General features: G+C 42.9%; 2 protein-coding genes across 8 annotated transcripts; one reads left to right on the plus strand and one right to left on the minus strand.

Annotated features, from left to right (window-relative positions):
- Nucleotides 1-70: 70 nt before the first annotated feature.
- On the minus strand, nt 71-16,110 carry ipmkb (inositol polyphosphate multikinase b). 2 transcript variants are annotated; one of them, XM_061756880.1, is made up of 7 exons: nt 14,907-16,110; nt 13,984-14,169; nt 10,330-10,415; nt 8,604-8,700; nt 8,269-8,441; nt 6,963-7,044; nt 71-6,563 (listed from the first exon to the last, which is right to left on the minus strand). In XM_061756880.1, the coding sequence occupies exons 2-7, from the start codon at nt 14,087-14,089 to the stop codon at nt 5,797-5,799; spliced, it is 1,311 nt and encodes a 436-aa protein (XP_061612864.1). In that variant the 5' UTR covers nt 14,090-14,169; nt 14,907-16,110; the 3' UTR covers nt 71-5,796. The 2 variants fall into 2 exon arrangements, with proteins under 2 accessions (XP_061612864.1, XP_061612863.1); XM_061756879.1 differs by lacking the exon at nt 14,907-16,110 and having other exon boundaries at nt 13,984-14,654.
- On the plus strand, nt 14,693-21,744 carry LOC133469614 (ubiquitin-conjugating enzyme E2 D2-like). Of its 6 annotated transcripts, none has more exons than XM_061756895.1 (7): nt 14,693-14,827; nt 17,791-17,854; nt 19,105-19,136; nt 20,282-20,359; nt 20,485-20,590; nt 20,708-20,801; nt 20,898-21,744. In XM_061756895.1, coding segments are annotated over exons 2-7 (357 nt in total). In that variant the 5' UTR covers nt 14,693-14,827; nt 17,791-17,853; the 3' UTR covers nt 20,944-21,744. The 6 variants fall into 6 exon arrangements, with proteins under 6 accessions (XP_061612879.1, XP_061612876.1, XP_061612874.1 ...); XM_061756890.1 differs by lacking the exon at nt 14,693-14,827 and adding an exon at nt 16,377-16,501 and having other exon boundaries at nt 17,770-17,854; XM_061756893.1 differs by lacking the exon at nt 14,693-14,827 and adding an exon at nt 16,377-16,501.
- Nucleotides 21,745-21,808: the final 64 nt, after the last annotated feature.

The raw sequence follows: 21,808 nt of genomic DNA on the forward strand, positions 1-21,808 counted from the left end.
TTGTATTTCAAATAGTAGCATACAACGAATCTTTGGCCCGCCCCAATTCCAAAAAGGATCAAACTTCAAACTATTTCAATGTAATTTTATTGCCCAAAAATAATTACTTTTCCAGCTGCGAAGGAACGTTTCACTTCCTCGCCGCTGCTCAATTTTACAATGCATAAAATCCAATATATTCAACTGAAAATGTATTTTGCACACAAGAGCATGTTCAATTCTCGGTCGGAACATCAGCGTCTGCAGACCACTGAGCTTTGAGCGCCGTGAGGGTCGCGCGCGGGTGGTCACAGCAGTTCGGCTTTTATGTAATTCGGGTGGGATTTGGCAATCGGCAACCCCGGCCGGACTGCACAGCGAGACCCGAAGTTGAAGACACTTGAATCACAACAAACTTAAAACTTGCAGTGCCATGAAAAAGGATTGGCACCCTTCTCAAATTCTGTCATTTTTGTTTGCAGTTTCCCTACTTGAACATTTAAGATCTTTAAACAAATGTAAATATCAGATAAATATAACCCAAGAGAATGGTGATTTCATTTATTAAGGGGGGAAAAAAAAAAAACTTCAAAGTTACCTGGCCTCATGTCAAAAAGTAATGGCTGCCTAAACCTAAGAACTGGTTGGGCCATCCACTGCATTTCAATGGGATTCAAGTCTGGACTTTGACTAGGCCACTCCAAAACCTTCATTTAGTTTTTTAAGCCATTCAGAAGTCGACTTGCTGGTGTGCTTTGGCTCCTTATCCTGCTCCAGAACCCAGAACCCAAGTGCGCTTCGGCTTGAGGTCACAAACTGACGGCCCAACATTATCCTTCATTGTTTTCTGCTGAAGAGCCTCGGTTCCATCAATCACACAAAGTCGCCCAGGTCCTGAAGGAGCAAAGCAGCCCAAGACCATCACACTTCCACCACCATGTTTGACTTTTGGTATGATGTTTTCTGAAATGCTGTGCTACATTTACGCCAGATGTAATGACACACCTTCCAAAAAGCTCAACTTTCATCTCGTTAGTCAAAGAAATACTCTCCCAAAAGTCTTGGGAATCATTTGGATGTATTTTTGCAAAAGTAAGACAAGCCTTTGTTCTTTTTGGTCAGCAGTGGTTTTGGTCTTGGAAATCTGCCATGGATGCCATTTTTCCCTAGTCCCTTCCTTATTTTTGTCATGAACACTGACCTGAAATGAGGCAAGGGAGTCCTGCAGTTCTTTAGAAGTTGTCCTGAGTTCCTTTGTGGCCTCCTGGATGAGTCATTGCTGTTCTCATGGGGTGATCTTTGTAGGCCGGCTATTCCTGGGAAGGTTCACCACTGTTCTAGAATTTCTCCATTTGAGGTTAATGGCTCTCCCTATGGTTCGCTGGAATCGCAAAGCTTTGGAAATGTCTTTGTAACCCTTTCCAGACTGATAGATGTCAATGACTTTATTTCTCGACTCTTCTTGAATTTGTTTCGATTGTTTTCATTTTGCCTGGGTGTGAAAATGACTAAACCAAAAGTTGTGATGAGCCACAATTAATGAATGATTTAACAAGGGGGCGAAATAGTTTTCACAGAGGGCCAAGTCACTTTGAATTGTTTATTTTCCCTTAATAAATGGACTCAACGTTTAAAAACAGCATTTTAAATTCACTCGGGTTATATTTGTCTGATGTTTACATTAGTTTGATGATCTTGAAGTGGGAAAGCAATGCAAAAATCTAAGAATTTGAGAAGGAGGCCAATACTTTAACACAGCACTGTATAGAGAATTATTCTGTGGACTGATAAGACAACTATTGAAAAAGGTGTGTGGCCCATACATCTGGCCTAAAAATAATAACTTTTGATCAAAAGAACATCAGGCCGACGGTCAAATAAGGTGCGGGAAGTGTGACGGTCTGGGGCTGCTTTGCGCCTTCTGGACCTGCACAACATGCTGTGACTAATAACGCAAGGAATTCTGCTGTCTACCAGAAAATCCTGACATATACAAAGAACTGCTAGGCAGCGGGGACAACCCAAAACATACTAGCGAGTCCTCCTCTGAATGGCTAAAAACGACTCATCGCCAGTTACGGCAAACGCTCCATTGCGGGTTTTTGCGGCACTACTTATTTAGTCCAGGCAATTCCCTTCACACAAAGAGGGCCTGATACGTTTGGCCATTTCTTTCACTTAATTGATGCACTTTAGATTTACTTTGGTTGCCTTTGTGACATATACAAATGGTTTGAATGATCTGAAACATTTGTGGTTGATAAATATGCAAAAATCAGAAATCAGGAATCGCCGCACTAATACTGTATATCTGACAACATGGCCGTTAATAACATGAAAGAAAAATCCAGTATGCAAAAATTCTTATTTTCAAACACAATTAAATCACGCTTAATTCTGGCCATGAGGGAAAACAAGTCAAATGTTAACAATATACAATTGGGCCCAATTTACTGTACGGTCAACATGTTTTCATTTATTTACTTTCCTCGTGTCAGTCTGCCATTTAGCACTCTTTAAGTACAAAATACAGGCCATTAAGTCAGATAAGCAGGTTTGTATTTGGTATCAGGCGGTCAAGTCTGTGCCCAAAATTCCATATCCTTTTCTGGAATGGAACTTTCAACCGATATGATTCGTCATCAGGATGGAGGCTGACGTGCATTGATGAATTGAGGACAACAAAGCTAGTTCATACATCACAGTATTAGGGTTGCAAATTCCAGTCATTTTCAAAGTTGGGAATTAACAGGAAATTTGTTGAAAGCACAAACTTATTAGCGTGAATTCTGTAAAGTCGTATTTGGGTGTAACTGTGTGTTGTTGTTGTTGTTGTTGTTTTTTTAAAGTAACGCTGGACAAACAATTCACAGTACTGGAAAAAGCGCCCACTTAAGAACCTCAGTCTGATTATCAGACTTTACACACTAGTTACAAGTTGCACTATTGTCATGAAACCAAATAATTGATGAATGATTCCCTGTGTAAATATGTATGATATGACATTTGTTAGCTTGCGAGCCAAATGAACAAAAAGAGATTGATAAAGCTGCCGGAATGAACAAAACATTTTTCAAAACACAAAAACAAAATGAAATCATTGACATCACATAAAGCAGGTACGGGAAAAAATGATTGTTAACGTGTGTAAACATCAATTAAGACAAAAAAAAAAAAAAAAAAAAAAAAAGTCTTTTTTGCATTTAGGATGGAATTAAAATGCACTTCATTGGTTGCCGTTTTCACTGCTTTAATCTCAAGATAGGTTCGATCAAGGTCGCTTTGGGTTCACGTCATTCATCTGTCACTCATTGCATTACGCGTGATTACCATCGCCCGACGTACAGTATGTAGGATATTTGCAGTGTCTGCGGAGACATTTCTATAAATAGTATACAACTCTAAATACGAGGCAAATAGGACCAAAAAAAAAAAGGTCGTTCACTTAGGTTGCCATGACAGTTTCAAAGACTCCTTTGTAACCATCCACACAATGCCCAAAACAAGAAACCTAAAGCAAAAGCCCATCTTTCTCCATTCGTCTCTCTCTGGCTACGCGGCGCCTCTTCCTCGAGTACAATCTTCAAAGTTGACGTGCAAGTTGCGACCTCACCAGATTAAGAACTGGCCTTTGTACCGCTTTCTGACAACCGAACTTACAGCGGGGCCTGTGCTAAACGTTGCGTCAATAAAGTGGGAGTGCACAAACCGCAACAAGGACTCAAATTGAACAAGGGTTGTTTGACGGCCGACCGAAATGCATATTGCAATTCATAAGGTGACGGGGGGGGAAAAAAAAAGCACGACATGAGCTTAAAACATCTACACGACCATTTTAAGAGTCAGCAAGAGGACCATCTGGCGTCATGGTAACCACTCTACGTATTCTTGGGTGTTAATTACCTGAGTTCGATCCCCGTTGACACGGGATTCAACGAAAAACAACTTAAATGTTTCAACGTCAACAGATTGGATGGCAGTAAAGTGTGTCAGTTTAAGATTGAAACATTTGCATGAGCATTTTCAATCATTCACGGGATTCGGGGAACCCGAGTTCCAGTCGGTGGTTTGCTTGTCGAACAGCGGTTCAAAATGCACTTTGAACCGAAATAATGCACATCTCGTTCAAATAATTGGGCCAAAATATGCATCGAGTTGCTTTCTTGTATTTACAGTTGATTTTCCGAATTTGACGTTCCAGCAGGCCACGCCTGTATCGCTACGGCAACTCATCCAATGTTATTGGATGGCAATAACGGGACAACGTTGAAAGGTCCAAGTGGACATTATGGATCTCGATATAATCACGGTTATCATCATCATCATCATCATCATGCACGATCATAGGAGGGGCAGCCAAAAAGTAATGAGCCCAATTGAATTCAATGTACTAATAATTAAAAAAAAACAAAAAAAAAACATTGACTTTTTGGCTGCCCCGCGTACTGCTGTGTAGTCAATTATGCAGAAATGGAATTTGGGAAGACATCTTTTTACTCATTTAATTGTTTAAAAGTAGAAATTCCCTCCAAAATTGAATGTGAATGCTGAGAGATGTCAACATGCCAAAAGAAAAAAATCAAGCAGAAATTCGGGTTCATACTCACAGCATTTAGCCTAAAGTACATTTCTATTCCATATTGTCGTAGTAGCATGCGGTAGTACGTTTGTTGCGTCGAGCTGCGCTTGTGGACATTTGATTGGTCTCCGGAGAATTGTCCCCTAAATGTCCAACAGGAATGCAAGACTGGATTGCGAAGTAAACACCAAGCAGCATACAGAAAAATTTAAACGCCCATCGTCTGATGTGGATTTTTTTTTTTTTTTTTTTTAAGGCCGACTCCGATATTTGGCAGAGTAAAGTTCCCATAGCCGATGCATCGGCTGATTCATTTAAAAAAAAAAAGATATCCTGATAAAAAAAATAACTTTGTAGTTGTTCAACTTGAAAACAGAGAAAAATTGGCAAAAAATTGGCAGTTTTTTGAATGTTTGTTTGATGGTACCGACTTCTTTTTGGATTATACTTTAATGTGTTAATGTTAAAATAATAATTCAGATTTTTGCCCATTTGAAAAGGATTAGGTCCTAATTGTGTTTTGTTTTTTACCGCTAATGTCAGAGCTGTGAACTGAACCTCTCGGTGGAAACATGGCAATCAAGCATTTTGCGTTATTGATTTGGCCTTTTTTTTTTTTTTTATTCGTGTCCAAAAGTAGTGTTTTGGAAGCAATGATTTCTGCTGCTAAAACAAAAAAAAAAAAAAAAAAAAGAATGAATCAGAATGACCCAAAAAAAAAGAAAAAAATGGATATTTTGATGCATTATGGCAGTGAAAGCTCGTCTCTCAGCATCCACGCGATCAAGCACAAATTGAAAACCTAAAACATCTATAAATAGTATCAAATAGTTATTATAGTATAAACAATACATAAAAATCTCTGGCTCACTCAGGATTTGAGATGTTCTGATATACAACACAAAGCCAATAGTTTGGTTTTTTTTCCTTCCTCGGCGGCCTGAATATAAAAATAGACTCGTCAAATCCAGTGAATTTCAAATGTAGGGTCGCATTTTGGAGCTCGTGTCATGTGAGAGTCCGCGGAGTCAGCTGACTGAAGCGGAGGGTCCGAATGCCTCCAAGGGCTCGCTAGCCGTTGTCGTGCCTTCCACTTAACGCGCGCACACGTACGACAATCGGGCGAGATGACGACGACGACGGCGGCGGCGGCGCCGCGATTCAGGAGGGAGAGCGGACAGGTCGGCGGAGAGAACGGTTGACTTTCAGCGAGTTCGGAAGGTCAAGCGAGGCCGAGTTTAAGCGGCATCGGAGAGTATCTGGCTCAATACGCTCAGCAGGTGCCTGAGGCCATAGATGTAGCCGTGATCGTGGCTCTCGCTGGGAAAAACGTGGGCAAAGTCGATCATCTTGACCTCCACCTGCGCGTCGCCTTCGCTCGACCCCGTTGCCTCGCCTCCTCCCCGCACCATATCCTCGTCTCTCCTGCCGCTCTCCTCGCCCTCTCCATCCTCGCCCTTCCCTTCAAGTCGGGATTTGTTTCCATTTGCGTTTGGCGGTTGCCGGGACAACCACGTGGAGTTGTCTTGCTGCGGCGATTTCTCTACGGCAACCGGTCGGCGCGGTGTCGTCGTCCCCGCGGTGCCGGCGTCTCCGCTGCTGCCTTGAAGGTGAGCCTTGACGCAAAGATGGAGGCCACCTTTCCTGCGATTGCTGTAAATCGAGTCCAAGGTGCAATCGTAGGGCACCGCCCCCTGAATGTTGTTGTTGTTGTTGTGCTCTGCCATCTTTTCATTCTTTTCTCCTTCCTCCTTTCTCCTGTCATCCTCCCCATCCCAACTTTTGCCTACAGCGGCCGGGCTGTTCGTCGGGGTACCGGTGAGGGGGAAGGCGCTCGAGGCGGACGAAGAGGGGAGGCCCTCGTAGACGAAGAGAAGCGAGCTGGCGTAGAAGACCAGCTGACGCTGAGACTCGAACCAGCGGAGGATATTCTGCACTCTGCGAATGCTGGCCACGACTGCGTCCTTCCTCAGACAAACACCGTTGTGAAAGAATTTAGCCAAGCCTGGGGGAGAGACGAAAGAAAAGGCACGAACATCCACTTTACACAACGTCAATCAAGCGTGACACACGTTCCCAAAGTGCCACTTCAGATACGGCTCGCGAAAGTTGGGGGAAAAAAATGGAATCGGATCTACATTCAGCCTCTTTCAAAGGTGGAGAGTGTGAGCGCGGTGGAAACGAGTACGTGGAGGTAAGCGGAAAACGAACGCTGGGTTGTTCAAATCCTCAAGCGATGAGAGCTAACTTCAGTCACGGAGCGAGGACGCAGAATACAGACACACAAGTACTTCGACGGCGTGTCGCCGAGTGAGCACACTCGCCGTGTGGCTCGAGCTGTTGCGACTGGAAGGGAAAGGTCCGTGGCGTGGAGCGCCGTACAACGTGCGACACCCAAACATACCATCTTTAATGGTGTCCTTCAACAGTCCCCTCCCGTAGTGCTGGTCAAAGGTGTCAACAGTGTCACTGCACAGCTTGTAGACCTGCCAGAAAAGAAAATACATATTTAACACTATCATGAGGATCCCACAAGCTGGAATTTAATCCATCAGTCCATCCATTTAATTATTATCATGAGGGTTGACGGAAAGTTCGATTGAAGCAAAAAAAAGGCTGAAAATGTCATCCACTAACTTCCTGTGCCACGTGATACAATTAAGGGTGGGCTTGACGGCACCTAGTGGTTTAATAGTGTAACTACGTGCACACCGCCCACAGAGAGAAACAGGAAGTCAATTGAAGTCTCTTCGGGGGAAATAAAAAATAAAAAGATTCTAATTTTGATTTTTTTTTTTTTTTTTTCATGCTACCGTGGTTTTACATGGGGAAAATGTGTCCCATGCTTAAAGCCAAACCACCTTTTTTCCAGTATTTGCGTGAGTTGTACAATTTGCATTGCCTTTCAAACACATTTTCAGAATATACAAATCCCTGTTGACTCCTGCGCAAAACATATTCCGCGACTTGTTGGCGGATTATCTTAAAAACCGGGCAGGAAATGATGATGCCAACAACGGACGGGAACTGAGCGACGTTGAACGATTTGACCGTTTCCTTTCAAAAAGATAAGATGCCCAATCAGTCCTTCCTCTCTTCTCCCGCCCATGTTGACCTCGAAATCATACAATTAAATGATGCGCGTTGACACAACTCCGCGCATGTGTTATGTGAACATGCCGAACTTGGATTCGGAGTGGAATCAAAGTCCTCTGTATCGTGGACTACATATAGATAGTACATTTCATTAAGTGGACTCAAATAACGCACAATTGTCCCGAGCGGGATGAGCCGCAGTTATGCGATCCTCGAGGCTCGACGAGGACTTATTATTTGAAAATCTTAATCGCAACCAGTAACAATTCTAATGTGCACATAAGACTATCAATACATTGGACTTCAACTGGCAATTTATGAATGTTTCTAAAGAGCGAAATGAACTGCTGGAATTGAATAGAAATAGGGCGAGTGACTTAGCGCTTGCCCACCTTTGTTTTTCCCTTTTGCTAACTATTAACAAAGCTCGACGTAACCTGCACTTCGCCCTTTTCATCAATGATTACAAAGAGTTATTTAGGTATCCTTACTGTGAAATGGCAGCAAAACCCAGCACATTCCTATATTAAAGAATGAGGTGTTCTCCCCCCAAAACATTTTTTTTCCCCCCTCAAAAGAGCCCTTCTATATATATATATATATGTGACACTCACCCTCATGCCAAGGAGCAGGAAGCCCATCTCCTCCATCAGCGGGTACTTTCTGATCTGTTGCTCCCTTTTCTCCTGCGAGGCGAACGGATCGTAGCTCCGCCGGCCCAGCTTCACGTCCATGATGCACGGCTTGACGAAGCGTCGGGTGACGTCTTCCAGCTTCATGTACACGTCTGAGACAGTGACAGGCGGAGATGTTGACCGCGCGTGGGAGCGGCCTCGAACGAGTGAAATCGCTCCGACCGAATCATTCGTCAATCGCTAAGCGACGGCTATACCTAGCAACGGAATCTTGTGTTGTATATTTTCACTTATACATATACACAGTCTCATACCGTTGGGTGCATCAGGAGAGGACAAGGTGCCGTAATATTTCGGAAGATGGGTCTGGAGCTCAAGAAGGCAAGGGTTACAGCAGTCCTCTGCGTATACCTAGTAAACACCAATAAGAGGGCACTGAAAACGGGGGCTGCTGGAGAAAGCGCCGCACTGTACCGGACAAATTATTATCCTTGACGTCTGATTTCCAAAGTAGTTATCCATCAAGTTGTTGCGTCTATGGGATAATATAAGGCGGCGATTAGACATGGATACGGTTTCAGTCACGACGGCCCTTTGAGGGAAATCGGAACAGCAACGTGCTCGAAGGATTCCAATGCCCACAGAAATGTGAGAGGACTGAAGTGCGCCGGTGCCCAAATAACACTCATCCTTGAATGACTTTCAGGAAGCCATCTGCAATTCGCATGGAACGCTTTGAAACGTCCTGCCGCGCAAGGGTCGCTTCATTGACGACTCTAAATTCCCCGTCGGTGCGAATGCGATTGACCGGCGACCGGTTCAGGGTGTAGCCCCGCCTCTCGCCCGGAGACAGCCGGGAAAGGCTCCAGCACGCCCGCGGCCCTTATTGAGGGTAAGCGCTACAGAAAATGGATGGACGCTCCATTTAGGTCAGTTCAAGTGGAATAAAAACAACTACCCTTGCATGGTTGATTTCATTTGATTTGTAAAACTACAGTGGCGCCTTGAGATACGAGCTTAATTCATTCCCTGACCATGCTCATGACTCAAAACACACATTGAAGTGGATGGAAATGCCAATGATCGGTCCGCGTCCGTCTCTCCCCCGCCACCCCCCAAAAAAAAAAAAGAAGAAGAAAAACTAAAAAGTTGTATATTGTACTTTATAAAAATAGGGTAATAGCATCACTACCGTAAATAGAATGGGAAGAAATAAAAATGTCTTTTTTAAGCTTGTGCATGACCATTTAATGCTGCGACCCAATTCATTGTGCTGCTCCTTCTGGTGCGCCCACCTCGGACCTATCTGTGAAGTCATGTAGACACAAATGAAGACAAATATTCTCAAAAGAATAGCAGCCGACATTTTCTACTAACGCTACTGTGCCTCAGTGAGCTGCTCGCATATTAGTCTTTTTTCCTAATGTATTAAGAATGCCTTTGAGTATCGCTATATTGTCTGTCTACATGCGTTGCTTCACTGTGTTCAAATATCCATCGCAAGTATCAGTGCGAATCGTTAGCTTCTCAATGGCATTTTACATTCTTTGTTAGCTTGAAGCTAAGTGGACTGGAACTAAGGCAAAGCTATGCGATTGTTATAAATTCACAAAGTGTCATTTCTTTGTTGCACGTTTAGCTTAACAGTCAATTTCAACCGGGAATGGGATTAAACGGCTCAAAGCCTCTTTTTTGATCAATTGTTCAATATTTGCTAAATCGACAAGGGAGTTGGATTGAGTTCACCGAGTGCTCGTATCTCAAGTTTGCGCTTCCAAGTCAAATTGAGTTACTTGAAAAATAACAAATAGCCAGGTCACTCGTATTTCAAGGAGTCGCTGTATTTATTATTTAGGCATTTCTGTTCTGTGCCGTTCTGAATTGAGTAAAAAAACAAACAACAAACAAAAGGATATTGTCCATACAGCTAAACAGAATGTATTATTCAGTTGTTTAGTTGTTTTTTTTTTTACATAACCATCTTTCCTGTTCTATGCAGCGTGTTTTGCATGTGTGCGCGCGCATGCACGCGACGGTTACCATGCTGTAAAACCGCATCTCCCTCGGTCCTCTCGGCGGAGGCTGGAGTTGCTTCAGGACCGTTCCGTCCGGGTGCTGCAGAATCCCTTCAACAAACAAAGAGCATGGCTCTCAGAAGACCGCGGGCTACAACGCAGTTGTTCGTGAAACAAGAATCATATTCAAATATGCAATTTGTGAATTGAGTCCTTTTAGAGCACAAGGTCCTGCCAATCGATCATTCATGCTGACAAAAAAACAAAAATAAAATGACTATTCTTATGAAAACATGCAGTATAAAACTATAGAGTGAAGAGAATTTATCTTCAAATGTTTTGATGAAAAAAGACGAGAAAGTTTACTTGAATTTGCTCACGTGGGCAACGACAGCGAGAGCTGGAAGGGCCGCGACTGGGAGGACCAAGAAAACGAAAGCCATCAACTTGGGAATCCCTCGAACGTGGCAGGAATTCAGGAATTACCGACGAAGATATGCGCCTACCCATGTTCCCACTACAGCTTTTCATGCAAAACGACTCGCACTAGCAGTTCTATTGTGTATTTTCATTCCGTGTTTATGAAAGCTATCATGCAATGCTTCTTTTGTAGTATGCTGCTTCAAGAAACCTTCCAAAAGGGGACCTACATTAGTGAGCACGTTTGAACAAAGACCTACGGAGGCCTGGGCGAACGAGCAACGGGAGGCGTACTATCATGTTCAGTCAGCGGCAGCCGTACAGGATCGGCAGGATTCCACTATTTGTTCAACGCAGCAAAGCCGGGCGTACGACTTTAACGTATGCGTCCTGTGTTAATAATTATTCGAGACTAAGCGCAGTCGTAAAACCAAGATAACGTCACGCTGGCTAACTCAATGCTGCTTTGTTTCAACAACTCGATACAGAGAGACAGGCAGCTATCCCGCTCAAAGAAAACCGATTCCATTTGTCTCATCGTTGATATGCTTTATGTCGCTGCACGCCTCCTCATCTCAGGAAAACTGACGCGGGGTGCATTCTGCTTCACGGTGACAGGAAGGAATCGAATGAGCCAAACGCGAGGTCGCCCAGATATCGCCAACGGCCAATCGGAGCGAAGTTGTTGTCCATATTTAGATTGAGAACACGATCGAGCCAATCGGATCAAAGCGTATTAAGTGTCGCATATTAATGAGAAATCCGGCCGTCTGAACTGCCAGGCGAAAAAGACCTACCAGAATAATAGCTTGAAAAAGGACATTCTGGGCATTTTCTCCCCAAATGATCTTGCTTCGAGGGACATGACAGATTTTTGTTTTCTTTTTAATGATGTAAGGGGGGAACCTGTAAGTTGCTGATGTTATTGTTGAACATTTAAAACGTTATATTAAAATGTATTAAGGGTTGTGTTGAAAAAGGACACTTTCTCCAAGTTTGAAATGAGGTCCTTCGCATTTTCTTTTTATCGAAGGGGGAAAAAAATCTGAAATAGGATTTAGGGGAAAGAAAATCAGCTCTTTTATTTGAAGGCCCTATCGATTTCAACTAATTTAGTGATGCAGTGAATCCCTTTCAGTCTTCTGTTTGGATGTACAGCGGGTACAGAAAGTATTCAGACCCCCTTACATGTTTCCACTCTTTCTTCTATTGCAGCCATTTGCTAAAATCCTTTACGTTCATCTTTTTCTTCATGAACGTACACGCAAGCCCCCCCGTATTAAAACAATTCTAGAAATGTTTGCAGATTTATTAAAAATGAAAAACTGAAATATCACACAGTCATAAGTATTCCGAACCTTTGCTGTGACACTCATATTTGACTTGGGTGCTGTCCATTTCGACAGCTTCATTAGAGTCCAGCTGTGTTTGATTATACTGATTGGACTTGATTAGGAAAGCGCGCACACACACACACACACACACACACCTGTTTATATAACACCTGGCAGTTCACAGTGCGTCAGAGCAAATGAGAATCATGAGATCAAAAGGAACTGCCTGAAGAGCTCAGAGACAGAATTGTGGGAAGGCACAACTCTGGCCATCGTTACAAAAAAAAACTTCTGCTGCACTTAAGGTTCCTAAGAGCACAGTGGCCTCCATCATCTTGAAATGGAAGACGTTTGGAATGAGCAGAACCCTGGCAGTCCAGCCAAACTGAGCAATCGGGGGAGATATTTACTAATATCTAATAATAATAATAATATAATTACTAACCCTAACCCTAACCACTCTTGAGTACTCACCGATACCAAATACCGAACCACTAGTACTTTCGACCCATGAAATTTCCATGAACACAATGACAGATAATTGTGAACAAAGACCTTTCTTTCTGACACACATGATGATTCGCTGATCTGCCAAACTGCCACAGTGTAGTGTCAACTACTGGCGAGGACGACTTGCCGGATGTCAGATTTGTTATTATTATTATTATTATTTTTTTTTACATGAATGGATGGATGCATGAGCTCATTCACTGCCATTGACGGCTATAGAAGTCAAATATCCAAGTTACTGGGAGGCCGGGCTGGCAGTGAATGAGTCTTAAGTACGACTACCCAATACCTTGAAATAAGGCCGGTATCGGTACTCACCCATCCCTAGTTTAAATTCAATCAGTCAGCACTACTGATTCTGAAGGCCCTGGGCAGATTAATCAGACCTGGCAGCACATAGAAGCTAAAATCTGATTGGACAAAAAAAGGAATCAATAAATAAAAAGCTAACATTCATAAGGACTCCTGAAAGCAGTGTAGCAAAGAGAAATGCTATGAAATGAAGAGAATAGACTGTTAGGAATGACATCATACAATTTCATGAAACTATTAGAATTTAAATTGTGAATGTAGGTCAGTACTTCTCACGGTGTTTGAGGCCATCAGCAAAGGCTTGCTCCCAATCGCTATTGTCAAGGTGAAGAAATGGGTATCGATTCAAATGAGGGCCGTGCGGCTTCGGAAGAGGTCTGGCCTGCTCTGCTCAGTAAATTCCAGTCATTTCTTTTGCAGCCACAGTCGATTAACGTCAACCAAGGCATCTACCGAATGAGTAAGAACGTAGACGTGGCCTACTGAATTTCCTTTTGAAGATCAATAAACCTTCCTCAAATGAGCAACGGAATGATTGCCAGTTGTGATCCATCCAAAACAAAAATCATCATCTAAAGTAATATTTGAACTTTGAATGAGAAAATGTCTTTCCACTTAGGTTTCTGAAATGAAGGTTTATAATTTGCAAGATGTTTTCTGAAGACGCTAATTACACTTTCGGATGTACAAGATGTTTCATCCTATTATTTACTCCGCCTTTTTCGCGAAAACTATCTTCGTGTCTTCAGAGTTCCTTTTTTGGACTTGTGATGTCGAGCACTCTGTGATCGCGAACGTCTACGGTCCGCCGGGGAAGGCCGAGCATTCGAAATCATCGAGAACCTTTTTGAAAATGGGACTTTAAGCGCGGCTGTTTCAGCGTGTACGAGATGTGACTCCTATAAAACCAAGGTGGCAGCAACAATTGCGAAATGTGAACGAAATGTGTGTGTATATATAATTTTAATTTGTAATAATTGTCCTGATTCTTTTCCAGGTGTCTTTCTTCCGTTATTGGGGAAAGTAGATATATAGGATTCAGCCGGCATATTTGGATGCAAGTCATCCAGGGGTGCACCTGTTGTCCCTGAAGTTGGACTTACCCACTTTATCCACGCCGTACTTGTGACCCGCGACCTGGTGTGACAGCGGCACGCAGCCGTTGAGGTGAGCCGGTCCTTGTGTTCCAACGGGCCGGTGAGCGATCATCTCTTTGGTGGAGGCGCCGGGAGAGATGCACGGGGTGATGTTGACCCCGACGGCGGCACTCAGCTCCAGTCTACCGAGAGCTAAAGAGGACTCCATCATCACTCGGTGACGGTGACTTGCTGACATTTGTAATAAACGACGAGACCCAGTAAATCTTCGTCCTCAACCAGAATCTAGATCTGTTTCGAAGTCACTATATGGATTCACATCCTTATTACGTAACCGACGCCCTGGATGCAGTTGCAATCAAGTGTTTGGGCGTGAGGTTGTGAAGTCTTGAGGGAAGTGGTCCAATCCAAACGGAAGCAAAGACCCAGCGACTCCGCTCGCTGCTTTCGACTCCCGGTGGCGACTCGAGTGCCGGAGAGCAACGCTGTTCTCCCCGCTGTGACCTGCGGTGAAGCAGAGCTGGCGAGGCGCGCTGATTCAATGATTTTCATATCTCGAACAGCAGCATAAATGCAATCTGGCCACATCCCACTTCCTGACAAGCGTCAATCTCGGGCGAACCGAGCGCCGTTTCCGCTGGCGGATTTCAAAATACAACAGCACAAAGGCGTCGTGTGCTACATACGGAGTAACGACGTCAATTAACTTGTCACTATTAGCGGTTACATCATATTGCACCATTCCAAATGGAATCTATGAAACGTCGGTATGGAATAACGCTACCCCATTTTCAACACGAAGCCTCGGTTGGAGGCTTGGGGCTACGGACTCTCAACGTTGCGACGAATTGTGAGTTTATAGAGTGGGACGTATTGAAGTTCCCAGCAACAAACGCAGACTACCAAAACAACGATCCGTTCAAACGTACCGCAATTACGAAAAGGCTCTCGTCCAAATGTTGATTCCGAAGTCTTCCGTTTTCTGCCTTCAACTGTCAAAAATGTGCAAACCGCGCCGTAGGGCCACCTTCACAATGAAGGCCAACGCTTGATTAGAAAGACCAAACACGACGTTCTTGCGCCTATTTTAGCGTAGCTGCGTGGAATTCAACAGGGACCTTTACTATCGGTTCAGGTGACGCCATCCGATGTGTTGCGACAATTTCATACCGTCGCAAAACATACTCGCACTGCTTTACGGCAGCCGTGTAAAGGTTGTTGTTGTTGTTGTTTTCAACGAACTTTATCGCGTCACCAAATATTGTCAACAATCGCAAGTGGCGGAATCTTTCGTCGGTTGATCACTTTTTAATACATAGAAGTAATATACATTTATTCTGAAGAACAGTGACGCGTAAATACGTAATCAATCAAGTATTGAGTTGTGACAGCCAGTGGAGGTTTTTTTTTTTTTTTTTTAAACTTCAGTTTAGCAGTATTTTTTCTTTTCTAAAGCTGATACTTTGATGGTGAAAAATACACACATAAAGACCGACGTCAAGCCTTTTTTTTTTCCCACTGTGCGCTATCGGGATGATTGAAATGCATTGCTATTGTAGTACAGTGTTTGAGTACATTTGAGCGTGATTAAAATAAGGTGTACTGACGTCATTTTGCCCTTTTCCTCGAAAAAAAAAATCAAATAATATGTCAGTCGAACAGATTTTAATGTTCGAATTTAGTATATTCAAAGAACTTTTTTCGTCAATTTCAATTGTAAATGCTGAATATCCTATATTTCCTTCACTGCGAATACAATATCTAACTTTGTAATTGACAAAATCCTCCGGAAAATAACAGAATATCCTATTTTTATGTTGTCAAGTCGTATGTATGTGGTAAGCGTCTTGCTATCAGTGCAAATGTGTCAATACTTCATGAATATCCTACCAAAACAAATAACCTAGGCATATCCCGAATATCCTTCATACATGCAACAATAGTTGACGGGTGCTGTATCTTGTCACTCATCATTTCTTGCGCAATTTATACAGAAACTCCTGCTATCTCTGGAATGTGGCCATTTCACCCACCACACCCTTTGTATTTATTTCCGCCCTTACTTCTGTTTGTTGTAAACTTGTGTAAATAAATGCCTCTCTCTGCTGCCTTAATTGTCCGCCTCTGTAATTGCACAGACAATTATACTTATCTGTTGGAAATGCAAGCCGCTGTAATGGGGAGGACATTTCACAAACGCAGATAACGAGTGAAGCCATCTCGCAATTATAAACGTCAACGTGTGTTCGGTTCGTTGGGCGGAGCTCCGTAAACTACACTTCCCGTGAGCCTTAGCGGCCTTGCGTCGGCACAGGAAGGCGGAAACAAAAGAGCTTTCATAAATACACAAACCCCAAACCGGCTGCCGGGCAAGGGAATGAACTGCAATTAGCGATTGTGACAGCATCGATAAAGAAGTTGACCCCCCCCCCCCCCCCCCCCGCCCCCCCCACAAAAAAAAAGTCATACGCTTAGTTGAAGTTCGGCTACATCAGTCAACATGGCACTGAAAAGAATACATAAGGTAACTGACGAGCTTGCTAGCGGCAGAGAAATGGACCGTCGAAGGTTAGCGGTTCGGATAAAGACGCTGTTACCTAATGTGGTTTTGCTTTGACACAACATTTTTCGAAATGATGTGGTTGTTGACACCTCCTGGCAGACCATGACAACTTCAAAGTTGAGGGCTAGCTTGTTAAGCGAAACGCACAGACACATAGCTGCGAGGACTGCGGCACTTTTGCTAGTAAGGTTCAAAATCGAGTCGTGGCGATCTCCGGAAACGTACAGTAAAAAAAAACAAAAAACGTTATTATTATTATTATTTTTTAAAACCTGAAATTGACAACCAATGAGCTTTGAATGATAAGAACACATGAATACAATCAAATGAGGTTTCATAATTCGTAGGGGTAGAGGTTGAATATATTCTCTAGCTGATTAAAATATATAAAATATATATATATATATTTTTTTATCTTTCTGAATGGATAATTACTGACATACATTTATGATTTGTTATCATATTAAGAGATCTGAAATCATTATCAACTTTACTCCCAAATTATTTAAATAATGGGCTTGGTTTTATAATTTTAGATTTGTGGATGTGAAACTTGCCCAACAAAGTATTGAAGTTAATCAAAACCATTTTTTTTTTTAAATTGTGACTCAAGGAGAGTGTAATCTTATCAAATAAATTTCTTCCAGGTTCAGTTTTACAAAAGTAACATTTGTTATATCAACATTTAGAAACCTTGAAATATAGATGTTAGTTGGGTATATCGGATTTGTAGTATGTCATCCTCTGATTTTGTTTGTCATGACAAATCTAATAGGAACAAGCCACACTTTACTCCATATTCATAAATTGAGCATCAAAATATATCCCCATAGGGGTTATTTTCTTAGCTTTGTTGAAAGATTCTCTGATATCTTTGTTGGTAAAAGTCGTGATAACTAAAGAGTTCGCCATTATGGTGAAGCCTTTCACGTAAATTCTGTTTTGAATCAGTCCAATTTTGTAACTAGACTGATTTGTTCCATGAATTGTTCCAAATGTTAGATCTATGCGGGGAGACGTCAAGTAGACCTTTATTGCAGAACTTGAGCGACGCTGTCACCGGAGCCACGCGTTTCCTGGAGCGACGAATGTACGCCTGGAGTTGAAAACAAATTAGCGTAGGATGTGTTTTGTCCACGACTAATCGTAGTCATTCGACACGCAGCGTCAATCATGAAATCAAAGTAGAACGCTATAATGGAACGAATCAACTGAATGATGGACGGCAGTGTTGCTGGTTTGTTGAGCAGGAGCTGCAGGACCTGCAGAGAGACCCTCCAGCACAGTGTTCTGCTGGACCTGTGAGCGACGACAGTGAGTAAACACGTTTCGGTCCACGATTCACAGTGACGCGGCTCACTGGCCGAAGTACGTGAGCAGCCATTTTCAGGTCTCTCCAGAGATGCTCATTTGGGTTTAAGTCAGGGCTCTGGCTGGGCCATTCAACAACAGTCACGGAGTTGTTCTGAAGCCACTCCTTCGTTATTTTAGCTGTCCCTTATTCAGAGGCATAGCAGTAGTTGGGGCTCAGTTGGTTTGCCTCTCCCGAGTTCCATCCTCAATAAAGGCCGGTGAGCCTGTCCCAGAAGCAGCCATGCAAGCCCAAGCCATGACATTCCCTCCACCATGCTTCACAGATGAGCTTGTGTGTTTTAGATCATGAGCAGGTCCTTTCTTTCCCCATAGTTGGCCTTTCCATCACTTCGGTAGAGGTTACTCTTGTGTCATCAGTCCCTAAAACCTTGTCCAAATCCAATCTAGCCTTTTGATTCTTTTTTTCTGATGAGTGGTTTGCATCTTGTGGTATGGCCTGTCTGTATATTTCCTCTCTCAAAGTCTTCTTCGAACAGTGGATTGTGATAGCTTCACCCCTGCCCCGTGGAGGTTGGCACTGATGTCTTTGGGTGTTTCTTCACAGCGCTCACGTTTCTGTCACCAACTGCCGTCGATACCCTCGGCCGACCCGTTCGATGTCGGTTGCGCAGTCCACCGGTCGTTTCTGTCTTCGTCAGGACGTTCGAAATTGTTGTATTGGCTATGCCCAATGTGCAATAGCTCTGATTGATTTCCCCTCTTCTCTCAGCTTCAAAACCATTTGCTTTTCTCTCATAGACAGCTCTCTGGTCTTCACGTTTGCTTAACAGCAAATGCAGTTTTCACAGGTGAAACCCAAAACCAAAAGAAGCACGATTTAATGTTTCAGCAATCAATGTAAAAGGCAACACCTGAGCAACAGTCACATGTTCCAATACATTTGCTCACTTGAAAAGTGGGTGGCTTCAAACAAAAGCTGCTCTGTCCCGAGTTGTTGAACCCACCAAGATGTAAATACCATCAAATAAATAATAAATACATCCAAATTGACCTTGCCGTTCCAATGCTTTCGGATGGGACCGTAATTAGATGAGTGACGGCTGCTTTCGAAGGGGCGTGCGTGGGCAGAGAGTCCTGCGCGTTAAACTTCACACGCTCCGCCGTTTTACGTCTCTGATGCGATGCCATAAAATGGCAAATTTACGGGTTGACCTCTTATCCTATTTCTGTCTCCCCTTTTTTCTTTCCAGTGTTTCATTGGCAGGCGACAATAATGGGTCCGGTGAGTATTACGCGGTTGCTTCATGTTTTCCAGGTTGTCCGAACGAAGCGGCGACACGATTGGTGGTCAACCAAATGGCAAATCACGCTTGCTTCCCCATCAAGAATGACTTTGTGCATTTACATTTACATTATAAAGCGTTCTTACATGCAAATCAGTTGCCTTTCGCCGAAATTTGCTGTTTTGGTCTCAAAATACGCCATTTATGTGACTCGTATAGATCCGCTGAGTTTTCCCTGCGGGGACGGGGGGTCGCCATCGGTGTGGTCATAGGCTGTTTCGTACTCCTTGAACGCTGGCAGCTAGATCCGTTCCACACGTCTGCCATCCACACACACATGTAACTCTGAATATTACTCCGCGGCGGACTAATACGCGAGTGCACTTCCGCTATTAAGGAGTAACGGTACTTTGACTCCATTACAATGATGTAAATGTCGTTGATCAACTATTTCGTGTGCGAGACTACGACTTTGACTTGTGCATCGGGCGCCGTTTGTGCCAATCCGGTGGAAGTGCTCGTGACGTTTTAAGTCTCGTTCGCCAATCGAACGACACGAGAAAGTCACATGACCTCACACGTCGTCTTCTGTTGGGCTTCCCGGCCGGCATGGGTATCAAATCGAGATAAGCCAGCCCGGCTGATCGTCGTGTCGGGAAGGTCGTCGCTACCACGAAGGCAACGGCGTGCAACTCGTCGTGTTTACATTTAGACGAACAAAAACAACAGCTTTCGTGTATTGTAGTATTTTGTCTGGCGCCGTCTGCCCAAACGGGGAAGTTTCAGCTCACTGATAACTTGAGAAGTAAATTGCAAATGTTTTGTTGTAGTTTTGACTGTGCACACACACACACAGCAATTTTTGGTTTTATTGATCATGCTGTGGTTACAAAAAAAAATCAGAAGTTGCTCACTATTTACTCAGTACTTGAGTAATTATTTCACTGTGTACTTTTGACTCTTACTCAAGTCATTTTTTTGGAGGACTACTTTGTAAACATGAACTATGACTACTGTGTCAGTCGGAGTTCACGTTCACTCATCCCAGTATTACGTCCCAAATACGAGAGAAAGTTGGTTTGACAAAATAGGTCCCCTTTAAGACCCCAACTCCAATTGTGCCATTTCCTCCAATTCTTGTCAGGGTGACAGTCCTTACCAAGGAGGAGTTTTCTTCCTCACAATCCTCTTCCCCGCCGACTACCCCTTCAAGCCTCCAAAGGTGAGAGAGAGATCCATCCATTTTGCGCATGTGTGTTTCCAAGCAATTGGGACTCGGACTCCGTGGCTCTTCATTGTCTTTTTGTGACTACAGAATAACCGTCGATAGCATCTCCTCTTTTCCAGGTAGCGTTTACAACAAAGATTTATCACCCAAATATCAACAGCAACGGGAGTATTTGTTTGGACATTCTACGGTCGCAGTGGTCTCCCGCACTAACCGTGTCGAAAGGTAACTGCACTGTGTGGTTTTTGTGTCATGTTCTAGACAATGTGTGTACAAAGGAATAGAGAGGCTTTGGTGTCTAAATATCCTGCATCTGTTTGTTTTTTTGTCTCTGACTTTCAGTGCTATTGTCCATATGTTCTTTGCTGTGTGATCCGAACCCGGATGACCCTTTAGTTCCGGATATAGCACAGATCTACAAGAATGACAAAGAAAAGTTAGTACGCACAACCTAACTGCACAGTTCCGGTGATTCTATGGAACTTATGCCCTCTCCCCCCCCCCCCCCCCCCCCCCTCTCATCTCTCTTCAGATACAACAAACTAGCAAAAGAATGGACCCAAAAGTATGCCATGTAATGGAAACAAAGTTGCATTTTGAATGTTTGTGTTTTGTTCCCCCCCAAGTCACAGAACACTGTAAAATATAGGAAGGGATTGAATAACCTCCACTCAAAAGTAGTCTGAATGACAATCTCACACCATGAGGCTCATATAGCTGAAAATAAAGCAGCATGTTTCAGCGTGCTTTTTATTCATTTTAAAATTTGAATTTTTGATTTTTTTTTAAATTCTCCTTCAAGGCCAGTTATTAGAAACTGGTCTGTAGCATATATATATATATATATATATTTTTTTTTTTTTTTGTTAAAGTCAAACTGTGTAAGCTGCCATTTAGCCAAAAGGATGAATACCAGATACTCCTTCCCTGACTTACTGTGTCCATAAATCAAAATGGACACTTTTTTTTTTTTAAATCGCTTTAACATAACTTGAGCTTAAGTTTTTTTTTTTTAGTTCCTGTATGCAATTACACTGAATGAAGCCAGTTTAGGAATCAATTATCTCAGTGTTTTCTCACTTGTTGTTCTTGTATAGTATTTAAAAAAAAGAAAAATCCTCCTATGTCAGCAAAATTGGCATAATCGATGTGTAAATCTGCCATTTAAAACAAGTGACTTTTAGCCCGTGAGAATTGCTGAGGGGTTTTTTTTGTTGTTGAATCCAACAGGACTGAAGATCCGATTTTTCCTTCAGTCTGAAGGGGACGTTTAATTTGATTTATCCAAGCTACATAAAGGATGAAACTCCTTTGTTTGTCTATCATCTCACTTGTCTTTGGCAAATTTTGTATTAAAAATAAATATAGTCCAGTTTGTACTCTTTCACTCCATCTTTTGGTTTTACAATTTGCATTTCTAAATTATATTCTAATTACTTTGAG

The sequence above is a fragment of the Phyllopteryx taeniolatus genome, chromosome 19 (assembly GCF_024500385.1).
Source record: "Phyllopteryx taeniolatus isolate TA_2022b chromosome 19, UOR_Ptae_1.2, whole genome shotgun sequence".
NCBI lineage: Eukaryota > Metazoa > Chordata > Actinopteri > Syngnathiformes > Syngnathidae > Phyllopteryx > Phyllopteryx taeniolatus.